The sequence below is a fragment of the Centruroides vittatus genome, unplaced genomic scaffold (genome assembly GCF_030686945.1).
Source record: "Centruroides vittatus isolate TY-2023 unplaced genomic scaffold, ASM3068694v2 contig_926, whole genome shotgun sequence".
Taxonomy (NCBI): domain Eukaryota; kingdom Metazoa; phylum Arthropoda; class Arachnida; order Scorpiones; family Buthidae; genus Centruroides; species Centruroides vittatus.
This window is the reverse complement of record NW_027122612.1, coordinates 1886156-1898887: the sequence shown is the minus strand read 5'-3', so window position 1 is coordinate 1898887 and position 12732 is coordinate 1886156. Positions and strand designations below refer to the sequence as shown.

The 12732-nt window shown below is 32.0% G+C and overlaps 1 protein-coding gene across 1 annotated transcript in view; it reads right to left on the bottom strand.

Annotated features, from left to right (window-relative positions):
- LOC136984695 (FRAS1-related extracellular matrix protein 1-like) overlaps positions 1 to 11828 on the bottom strand; it is a 54640-nt gene extending 42812 nt beyond the window's left edge. Inside the window, exons 1-3 of the mRNA XM_067281778.1 lie at positions 11607 to 11828; positions 2705 to 4189; positions 2356 to 2629 (exon numbers count right to left, since the gene is read on the bottom strand). Of these exons, the coding sequence (XP_067137879.1) occupies positions 2356 to 2629; positions 2705 to 4189; positions 11607 to 11828 (1981 nt within the window). The remainder of the gene's footprint in view (positions 1 to 2355; positions 2630 to 2704; positions 4190 to 11606) is intronic.
- Between the last annotated feature and the right edge of the window lie 904 nt (positions 11829 to 12732).

The window sequence follows — 12732 nt, the reverse complement described above, 5'->3', positions numbered from 1 at the left end:
ACAATTTCTGGTTTTATTCTAATATGCTTTTGAAAATCCTCCACACAAAATTTCACAATTTTTAAGTGTAAACTTTGTTATTTAATATATATTTTCTTTATTTCAGTAAGCATGTATGTTGTCTCAAATTTGCCCATGGATTTTAGAATAATGAAATTTTCAAATTATTTTGTGCTTTTCATCAAGTTTACTTTAATGAAAATTGATAGGACAAGGAAGAAAAAAATTGCATTAACTTTACTATCAGGTATCATTGTTGTTGCTTTCAGATTTTAGCCCTTAAGATTGTCACTGTGTTTTTTTTTTACAGATTAATCTTCGTATTTAGTAAAATTTATTTAAATATTTTTAGGTAAATGCTATTAAACTTTTTTAACTGTAGGTATTACTTACCTACAAATGATTAATTCATTGTAAAAACGATAAATGAAATACAGTGATATCTCAGTATTTGTACAGTTCCCAACTTGAGCAATCCAATATTCAAACACAAATTCTGAAGGAAAAAATCTCTTGGTACTTGACTGAACAAATGCAAGCCTCTACAACAAATTTTCAATCAATAACATATTTTTATTTTAATTTGTCATCCATAAAAAATTATGATAAAAATATAAAAAAAACACGTATAAAAAATTTTTTTAAAGTCAATTCCTACTTAGGTCAACAAAGAAAAATTTTATTTTAGTTCACACTCTGCTAAATATCTTATATAAGAGAAATTTTTTTCTCCCATATAAAACTAAAATTAATTAATTAAATTTAATTAATTAATATTTGAAAAAAACTGTATTAACATCAAGTGTCATCCACTACAAGTTTAAAAAAATGTATTTGAACTTGAGTGGATGAATAAAAAGTATTTTATTAACGATTGAAATTTTGAACAAAATATATAAATATATATAGGGAGAGTTTGAACTAATAGTAGGAATTTAATGAAAATGTTGCTGATATTTCTGATCAAGATCAACAAAAAAGCTCAGATGAAAATGTTACTTTGTAAAAAGAAAATGCCCTAGTTTAACTAAAATTAATATTAATGTGTCATACAATAGTTTTAATTGTGATTGTTAGTTAAGTATTGATTGCTTTCATAAACATATTTGTCTTAGTAACAGAAAAGAACAGAATACTTTTGCTAACTTTTGGAACCTAACCCCATGTTTTTGCATTCATCCTTAGTTTTGTATAGCACAGATTTGCATAACATGGTACTTTTTCAGAACATAACTACCATATTATACAGGGGATATCTGTATTTCATCTGTTGGAAAGAAACAACAAAAATTACTAAAGGAGCCTGCAAACAGGTAAAAGGACTCCAAGACCCCCATACAAGCTCTCAACAATCCTAATTAGAATAATTTTTATTAATTACTAAATTCATTCACTCAATTATTCTCCATATCAACTTAATTTGTGTAATTTAATTTACTACATCAGACTGTAATAATGTTATTATTCAATAATTAAAGTCCAGTAATTTGGCCTGTTATAATCTGACAATTGTTTGGCAGGTTAATGGATGTTTATATTTGTATATTTACAACATCTGTAGAATTTTTTAATGTAAACAATAGTTAGATATATCATTAAATTTTTCAATACTTTAGATCTAAGAACTTCTTATATAGAAAAATAAAGTACTTGATTGCTTGCTGTTCTCACAATTAGTTGTATATTCTTTAGAACTTAAAGTTGCATTTGACAACAAATCATACAGGAACACTCCTTTTGATGGAAATTATTATAATTATTTTTAATCTTACCAATTTGTATATGATAATAAGGACTAAAGAAGGGCATAGAGCCTGAAATGCATATCTGTTGTAAATTATAGAAAATAAATCTACTTTTTCTATCAAAAGGAGTGTTCCTGTATGATTTGTGCTACGACAATAGCAACTTTATGCTAAGTTCCAAGGAACATACATAGAAAAATATTTTTGGAAGTTAATTGGTTGTTTAGTTTGTTTGTTTTTTGTATAATTTTATTGATTTATCATGGATGTAATTAGTTTTGAATATTTCCATTAATCACAATTAATCGTAAGAATAACAGGAAAAACTGTTTTTATTAAAGACATTCCAAGTGACATAACTAGATATTTTATTAATACTTCCTTATGTAAAATATGATAAAGTGTCCTCCAATGGTTAGGGTCAAGCTCCTCCACATTTGTGATAGTAAAGAAATCTAAACAATATTTTTAAACTGACAATTTTAACATTTTAAATTATTAGAAAATATTCAATTAACGTACTGTATTCTTGTTTAATTAATTTCATTTATAAGTAATATAATTAAATAATGTAGTATATTTATTTAATGTAATTATATAATTCAAATACCTGATTTAGCATAAGATCCTATAAACTTTGGAGAATTTGTTATTAAGTAAACTATTTCATGATCTTTGGAATCACTGTCTTGATAATGTAGCATTGCTTTTGTAATAATTCCTATTTCAACTTCTGGTATTTCAAGAGAAAGTGAACATTTAGGAGATTTTTTGGGTGGATCATCTCCAATTGGTTTTATTACTACTGAAACTTTATGTGGTGGTGATTTATTTGGAGGGTCATTCATATCTTGAAGCATTACTTCAAATTCATCAATAAATATCTGGAACAAATAAAATATATGATATAAAATGTTCATACTTCTAATATATATTTAATTTATATATTAAAAAATTACCTCATTTCCAAAATGATGATAATATATAACACCTTTATTAATATCTCTTTGAGTAAATTGAGTAACTTCATTACCAGTGGTTTCCCAAAGAAACATTTTCCATATTGTACCTGCTTTTGGTGGCTTTGTCAATATAAATATGAGAAAATCATCACTTGTATCTTGATCATGTGCTGACAGAAAATCTGAAGATATTTTAACTGTTCGTCCTTCTTCAACTTTTAATCCAACATTCATAATAAGTGCTGGAATGTTATCATCTCTAGGTATAATGGTAATTGGAAATTTTGTGTGTGTAGAATGTGTTCCATCAAAAATTCTTAAATGGATACTATCTTTAGTAGTATCACTATCATCATGATAATAAATTACTTTTTTTTCTTTAAGATCTTTTTGTGTGATTACAATGCCTGGAACTCCATCAATTTCAAGTTTACCATGAAGCAAACCTCCAGTTATAAACATTTTAACATCATCAATATTATCACTGTCAACAATTTCTAAATTTTCTGGAAGAATACAACGAGACTGACCTTCCAACAGAACTAAACCAGTATTTATTGAAACACGAGGAGCAGAAGTAACTGCAGCTCGTACAGCAATATGTAACGTGACAAGATCACTAGCAGCATAATCCATATCAAAAATGTTAAATCCAACTTCAAACATTTCTCTATCATTAAATGATCTTATAGGTGGTTTAAAAGCAATTTCAAAATTATTAACATCTGCTTGCAAAAACGATGTGATAGGTTTAGTATGATCAGATAAATGCACAATAGTACCATTAGATGGATCCAAGGGTTTAGAAATATTAAATATTAATAATTCTGAAGATGTTTCACCATCTAACCCAGAAAGTACAGATGGAGTAATGGTTGTTAAAATGAACTGATCAACATCCATCAGATACATACTAGAAAAAGATGCTTTTGGTTTTAAATTTGGAAATCCTGGTTCTATTATAACTGGAAGATGTATCCATTCTATATAAGGTTCACCATTGTTTAATAAAGGATCACTAACTTCAACAACAATAATAATGTAATCAATATTTGGAGAAGGAGGTTTAAAATGTTCATATCTCAAACCTAATTTTAAAAATTCATCACATCTTCTTTTGATAACATCAATAGGTCTTTTATCTGTTCCAACAACTATTTGACCATGTGCAGGACGTTTACTTTGAAAACTGGTAAATCTTGCTTTACAGACAGCACCATTGCTTTTACTATACTTAAATTTAAGAACATTATCATCAATTAGATTTGACAAACCAAAAAATTCCTTTACAGTAAGTGGATTTATAGTTTGTGTCACATTATAAGGTAAATTCAAGATATTAAAGGAAACTGAAAACCTCTCAGAAAGTGTTGCATTTTCTTGAAACAAATATGCTGAAAATTTGACAATGTCCTGTTTTAACAGAGGTGATCCAAAATGTGTATATTTTATCATTCTTGACTGAAAATTACAATCAAATATCTGAAATAAAATAAATTACGTATATCAAAATATATCATTCAATATGGAAACTATATAAAGTTTCAAAAGCACAGCTGATAATTCACAAACTGTTCATAATTATTGCTTTTTGTAATAAAACTTTACCTTTAATACTATTACTTAAATAGCTATATAAATATAAATATTTTTAAAATTTAAATAAGTTTAAAAAGAACAATCCATAAAAATTGTTGACAAACGAACATATACTAAAAACTTTTGCAAACTTGATCATTTTTCACATATGTAGGCATAAACTATATGGATAAGCAGTTATTGTTGAAAGTGAGCATAACCTTAAAACAATAAGTAGTTAACATATAACATAAACAACAACACAATTCAATTTATCTAATAAATTTAACTTTTAATTTTAAATTTAGAATATTCTGGAAGAAAAAATTGGCCCAGAGTGGGATTGCACTATCCAGACCTCCATCCAATCTTTGCTTCCAGAAAAATTAAATACTCATCACCTAATCATAAAAGTAGCCTAATTAATAATCTGCCTATATGGGCTATTTCCCTAGAACTGAAAGGCAGCCCATATTAAATTAATTCCCAAAGGCAACATTGTACAACAGACCAGGCCACAAGACTTCCGGCCCAACTTGTTGCTTTCTATCCTTGGAAAGGTGTTAGATGCTCTAATTGCAGGGAGGCTACTACATCATATGGAATCAAGGCAGCTGTTCCACTCAAACCAGCATGGGTTTAGAAAAAACAGAAGTACAGGGACAGCCCTCTGCAAACTTATGGAGATCATTAAAGAAGCCAAATAGAAAGACATGCATACATTAGCTGTTTCTATAGATTTCAAAGGAGCATTCAACTATGTATGGTGGCTGGTGATATTAAACTCTCTCAATAACAATAATTGCCCCAAGAACATCACTGCTTTATTCAGGAGTTTTTTACAAGACAGAACAGCAAGCACAGCTAACTCACAAGGGCAATAAGTAAAGGCTGCCTCAGGGGTCTTGCTCTGGGCCCCTCTTGTGGCTGTTGGGCCTATGAAGGCCTCTTGAAGTTACAGGACAGTCAAGCTTCCAATCAAGCAACTTCTGATGCTAACATACAGGGTTTGTCTGAAAAGTAATGTCAGTGAGTCAATTAGAAGACATTTATTGATCCGATCAGTACAATACATTAAAAGGTTTCAAAATAGGTTTCTCCTGCGTCGATACATTGTTTCCAGCGAGATTTTCTGGCATCAAAGGCATCACAGTAGGCCTTTTCTGAAATTTCCTTTAGAGCCTTGGTACAAGGTTCTTTGACTTTGTCAACTGTCCTTTCATGGGAGTTTTCAAGTGCAGAAACAAGAAGTCAGGGGTGCCACATCAGGACTGTGAAGAGGCTGGGGAACTGTTGGTACCTTCGAATCAGCCAGGAAGCAAGTAACGAGGAAGGCAGTGTGGGCTGGTGTGTTGTCATGGTGAAGTTTCTAATCATCCGCGATGTTAAGGTGGACGTGATGAACCCTTTGTTTGAGTCTCTTGAGCACTTCCACGTAGAATTTGTCATTGACAGTTACACCATGTCGTACAAACTCGTGGTGGACAAGCCCTCTGATGTCAAAAAACATAATGAGCCTTGTGTTGATCTTTGACTTGCTCATTTTGGCCTTCTTGGGCGAGGAGACACCGAAATGTGTCACTCAGCACTTTGCCTTTTTGTTTCAAGATCATACTCAAAGACCCAAGACTCATCACCTGTGGTGACATTGTCTAAAAAGTAGGGGTCACTTTCACACACAGTCCCAAAGTTCCTGACACATTTCAACTTGGTGCAATTTTTGGTCATCCGTTAACACTTTGGACACCAGCTTTGTGCACACTTTTGTCATCTAAAGATAGTTTGTCACAATCTCATGAATGGTACTTTTTGGAATATTTAATGTCTGTGCCATTAAACAAACACTCAAATGACAGTCTGAGTTCAAGAGTTCAGTCACACATTTTCATCGGTGGTGGTCTTTGATGGCCTTTCAGCACAGGCTTCATTGCTGATCTCTTCACGGCCTTCAACAAATGCCTTGTGCCACCAGTAGACTTCGTGTTCCGATAAACAATCATCACCAAAGGCAGTCTTTATCATGGGAAAAGTTTCCACTGCAGACTTGCCAAGTTTCTCACAAAACTTGATGGCAATCCTTTGCTCAATTGAGCACTGCATTGTGACTTGAACGGGAGACGAAAACAAGGTTCATGAAAATGCCTGTCCTTACTCTCTGGATGGTCAGAGGCAATTGAGCAACCGTGCATGCATAAGTAACCTGACTCCTTTTTTCACCGATCCCCACCACTTCAAGCACGCTGCAACATGTATTCACTTCACAGTAAAATCAGTGACATTACTTTTCAGACAAACCTTGTAGTTGGCTTCACAGATGACACACTGATTACAATGAACCAAGAGCACAGGAACCAAGAGGTGCTGCAAGTTAACATGAATAAACTATTAAGGTCTGTCAATAGATGGGCCGAAAATAACAAGCTTAAAATCAATATTGGAAAATGTAACTCAATAGTTTTTCCTAGGAAAGGCCCATAGACAAGCACCCAGCTATCAAAATCAATGGCCAAAAGATCCATACAAATACCAAAATAAAGTATCTTAAAATCCTGATAGATAACACTCTTACCTGGAATCCCCATATTCAGAACATCAAGAAAAAATGTACTAAACTTGCCCTAAATGTACCCTAAAATGTACTAAATTCTCTGCACTCTATTTGTAGAAACCAATGGGGTATAAACACCATACTAGCAGAAGAATCTACAAGTGTGCTACAAGTGGTGACTGCCTTTCCCCATACCTCAGCTCCATAGAGTACTGCTGGTACTCTATGGGGCTGAGGTAAGGGGAAAGGCAGTCACCAAGCAACAGACTAAAAGAAACATTTTATCCATTCAACAGGCCTGCCTGCTAACTGTAGCAAGAGCCTACAGAACAGCACCTACCAATGCACTCCAGGTACTAGCAAACTTAGCTCCCTTAGACCTCAAAATCCTGGAAACGTACTGGAAGTTTCACCTAAGTAGAAATCCTAGTGGCCTCCTTACAGAGATTGACCTTCCAGCGAGTATTAAAAGCATAGCCAAGTACATCATTAAACACAATATGAACTACACCCACAGGCACCACAAACTGCACCCTGCCTGCAGCCAGTATCCTATAAACAATATCCATACCACTACCCAAGACAATCAATCATGGTTCAAAATCTTTATGGATGGATCAAAGACCCCAGAAGATGTAGGGTGTTCTGAGGTTATCATTGGGCCAAACAAATGAAACATTTGGTAGATGAATACAAAGCTGGAAGGGCATTGTACAGTCAACCAAGCCAAGAGTCTTGCAATACTAAGGCTCTCCAGTACATAGACACTCACTTTAACAAGAAAAATAAAATTTCTGTGGAAGTTCTTAGTGACAACAAGACAGCCTTACTACAAGTCCACAAATTAAACACAAAACTGAACATCAGTTTACGAATAGTAACCCTCTTCCAAAGGTTTCATATACATGGGTTAGGGGTCACTCTGGCATTGGGGGAAATGAGATGGCTGACCTTCTTGCAAAGAGGGCGACACGATCATCAACGAAACCAATGTTCGGGGAGCTCCACAGCATGAGGACTTAAAAAACTTACAATCTCAGACTGGCAAGCCAGATGGAACAGCGATACTACAGGAAGAACTACCCATGATTTCCTGCCGGACATTGCAAGTAGGCAAAAGATGGACTACTTCACCCCATTCACCTATTTCAAATCCTTCTGGGGCACGGGAACTTCCGTGCCTACCTAAGAAGATTTCTCCACAAAGGAGACAGAATATGTGACTGTGGTTCGGGCGAAGACGAAGATCTCCACCACATAATCTTCGGGTATCCCAAGTTTAGGACACCGAGAAAGACCCTCACCAAGACATTGTACAGGTGTGGCCTCCATTGGCTCTGTGCCCCAAAGAACTTTTTCACAAGTAAATGGACATTAAATGCTTTAAAGAACTTCATCATGGGCATCAAGGTCACGGCCCCTTCGTTCTAGGCCATACCCCTCTCTTCACTTGAAACACCCATTGTAACCTGGCCGACCTGGCCATTTGGGGATTCCAGTCTTATTACCACCCCCGCACTGGTTTCAGGTTGTGTTGGTCATTGGAGGACTCTCTTGTGTTTTGTTGTATTCTCACTGTATTCTGGCTGAGTTGGCCATCTGGGGATTCTTTGCATTGTTGCTCTCCACTGTAACCTGGCCGAGTTGGTTGACAGGGGACTTTTTGCATTTATTTTCAGTTATTTGTTTTATTATTTTCACATTTAATTTTTGTGCTTTTGTACACCAACCCAATCGGGATTGGTATTTTCAGCAGTTTCTTGAGCATCGAGGCAGTTGCCCACGTGCAGAGCTTCCAATTGCTCACATTCCGTCTTCCTAGAGGCAGTACCATGAGCAGACTTATTCTCTGTGTATATTTTGACCATACTGTTTTCTGTGGGCTATGCACCATGTGTTGTAATTAAAGTATACTCAATAAATGTAACTCAAAAGTGCCATGGGTCACATTCCACATTTTCCTATTATTCTTTACTTTTCTTCCCTCTTCTCACTTCCTCTTAAACTCTTCATCCTTCCTTTTCAAAGGCTATGCTGTAAGGTTTGGCCTTCTAACACTTATAATCATATCATATCGCTAAGTAGTAGTTAAATTCAATGTCTGAATGCACTAACAAGAAGATAGACAGACATTTGTTGCTCCAATTCGAATGAAACTTAGCAAGCATGTTAGCAAGCACTAAACACAAAACAAATCCTTGTCCAAATAATAGAATCACTTCTCAAGCATTTCTGAAAAATTGGCCTCTGAAAATTGAGTATGTAGCTTCTAAGTCTTTGGAAGATTCACTTCTTGTAATTGGGATAGGCAAATAGATAAGATGCTAGGCATAGGAACTGTGCAATGTAGGTTTGCATCTTTGCACTTTTAGTTTTTTTTATGTGTAACAAAATTACTTTTTATTTTATCGTATCATTATTATCATTATTGTTAGTCCTCACATTTAAAGTTTATAAAAGAAATTTAAAAAACGTGACGCCATTTCCTGTTTAGCGAAACAAAGTCTCTGTAGATTTAACCCTTGTATGTCATTAAATAAAATTTTTATTTCTTCATATTTATTTCCAGATAGGGTTATATTGTTATATTTGAAGTGTAACAAACACAAGCACATGAGAAACATTATTAACACATGAGAAACATTATTAACATTAACAATTAAAAAACACTGTGACTATGCTATTCCTATCCTCGTATGAGACTTGTCTTTTTTGTACATCTGCAATAATGTCTGAAGCTTATTTGCTTGTGTTGACATAGTATGTAATCAGATGAAAAAATTTCTAAAAATAAATTTGAGAAAATAAAAATTTTATTTAATGTCAAACAAGAGTTAAATCTACAGAGACTTTGTTTTGCTAAACAGGAAATGGCATCACGTTTTAATCTCTTGTGTTATAAACTTTAAATGTGAGAAATAACAATAGTGATAATAATGCTAATGATATGGTAAAATAACAAAATAATTTTGTTACACATAAAAAAGGTGCAAACTTACATTGCACAGTTCCTATGCCTAGCATCTTATTTATTTGCACATCCCAATTACAAGAAGTGAATCTTCCAAAGACTTAGAAGCTACACACTCAATTTTCAAAGGCCCAGTTTTCAGAAATGCTTGAGAAGTGGGTCTTATTATCCCACTTACAAAGATCTATTAGTGTTTAAGGCTATGTGCTCACCAAGTTTCATTCAAATCAGAGAGGAAAACATCTGCCCACCTTTTAAGTAGGTTCCAGTGTAGGATGAACAGTATAACAATCTTTATTGTGCACATAACTTCTTAAACATTGCAACTGTTAATGTTAATTGTTAACGTCAATGTTATTTCATTATAATTTAATTTAGCACATAAAAAAAACTATAAATCATCTCAAATGTTCATTAAATTATATACAAATAAAATGATTTAGGTAATGATTTATAATCTTATGAAAAGAAATTATTCTTGACAATTTTGTTAATAGCCAAAAAAAAGATGAATACTGCAAAAGATTTAAATGCATATTCATTCCTCAACAACTTTTTAGGATTGTCTTTTTTACCTTTAAATTTATAAAAAGTTTTACACATATGGAATTTTGAATTTTATAAATAGTTTTCTTTAAAAATTAAAAAAATTTTTATCTAAATATTTTTTAACATTTTTGTCTATCTTCTATGGTGTTTTATGATAACTAAATGTCAATAAAATTTTTATTCAGAATATTTTTAGAATTTCTCAAGAAGTAATTTGTATTTATATAAATCATAAGCTAAAAAAATTAGAGTATAAAAGACAATAGTTGTGTTTATTATTTGTTCCTATAATGTTTTTAGGTAATTACTAGATATATTAATTTTTATTCATCAATTTAGAAAAATGACAAAATTGATTAACATTTAAATAAACATCTACACTGGAAGGGAGGGAGGGGGTCGAGGGGGTCGAGGGGGTCAAGGGGGTCAAGGGGATCCCTCTTCAGACTTGTCTATGACAAGTCTGAAGAGGGAAGGGGAGAGGTTGAGCTTCCATGGACATCCATTTATTTCATTAAATTTTTTTACTTTATGCACTTTATTATATTTATTTCAAAATTTCTTATGTTTCATTTCTACTTATTGTAATTACCATTCATAAAGTGATAAAGGTTTTAAGGGGAGGTCAAGTTTTGTTGAATGTCTGAAGAGGGGAAGAGGTTATAGAAACTTGGATATGAAGGGAGGGGGAGTAAAAATTTCAAAAAAAAATTAAAAAGGTAGATATAATTTATGACAGCCCTCAACTTTCAAAATTCCATTTAGACTATGACATCTGTTAATTCTAGTGAATGAATTATAATAAAACCTGATATTAAGCACAGTTTGTTTTCTGTCTGAACACAAAGAATTGAGTCAAAGCACTAGCAAGTCAATAATATTGTTTTAGGGAGCCATCTATGACAGTCACTTGCCATTACCATGGCAGTGATGTCACTGCAGGCATAAAAACCCCCCAATTTTAATTATATTTTAATTTTCCTCATCTCATATTATGTAAAATGACAAAGTTTAATCAAAATCAACTGATCAAATGTTGAGAACAAACTCAATTCTATAAGCCACACAGAAGAGACTTTGTTAATGTTTTACCTCAACTAGTCCATAAAAAAATTTATAAATATTCAATATATTAACATTGTTTCATTTAATTATAAGAATCACCATAATTAATTGTAGCATTTCTTATAATTAAATATCCATACTTTAAATGTTCAGTTAAATATTAACATAATAATTCTAAAATTACAAACCTGTGGCTCAAATAAACCAACTCTCTGAGTCATGGGTTCATTGGTAACAACTTCCACTTTGCATATTAAACCTTTATCAATTGTATGAAATAGAAGATCATTTTTTGTAAGATAAACCTCTCGTCCAATTGGCACTTCAATTTCTTTGCTATATAATAATAGCTGAGCCATATTAGGAACAACAAGTACATATAGACAATTTACAATTACAAGAATATTCATCTTGACCTAATAATCTGTAAAAAAAACATTTCATTGAATAATAATGAGTAACATTAGAATTAAATTAATTTAAATTATTAAATTAGAATTATTTATTTTATACAATTATAATTTAAGTCTTAAAGTCTAACTTTATTGCTTTTTTAGTATACCATATATACTGATATTGCTGTATACTAAAAGAGCTATATATATATAAGAAAATCTCTTGATAATCTCTAAGAGATTTTCTTTATATTGTAGACCTGTTTATAAATGTTTATCCTCATACTACTGTGCCATGTGGGTAAAAATAAATCTTGAACAGGTATGTTTTAAATTGTAGATTGTAATTAATGTCAATTTCTCAGAGAATTTGTTCTACAACAGATATTTATATATTTTTATGTATGGCTGATGAGGGTCTTGTGAACCGAAATGCATACCAGTAACAAAGTTGCATTCTGATGATAGAAGTGTCATTTTGATGTCACCAGTAACAGTGTGATAAGTCTCTGTTATCTCTACTATAGTATTTGAGATATTAGTTTCAAAAATTAAGAGAGAAAATGTTGGTGTACTGCTTAAAAATAATTACCTCAAAAAATAACAAAATAATAATACAGCATAACGAGAGTTATTAAAAATACAAAAGACAATTAATTTTGCACGATACAAACAATTTCATATTAGATTTAAATAGAAAACCAGAGAGTATATCAAAATTACAAAGTATTGTAATAAGGTTTTTAAAAATTCCAAATAGAGTTTGTAATTTATTTATGAAAGTTACTGATTAAAATTTTTGCAACAATTCAATAGAATGATACTTCAAATTCAAAAAGAATCAGAAAGAGGTTTGAAAAGTATATATTTAAATAAATTAAAAGAGACTATTATAATTATTTAAATTTAAGAAAGTAAG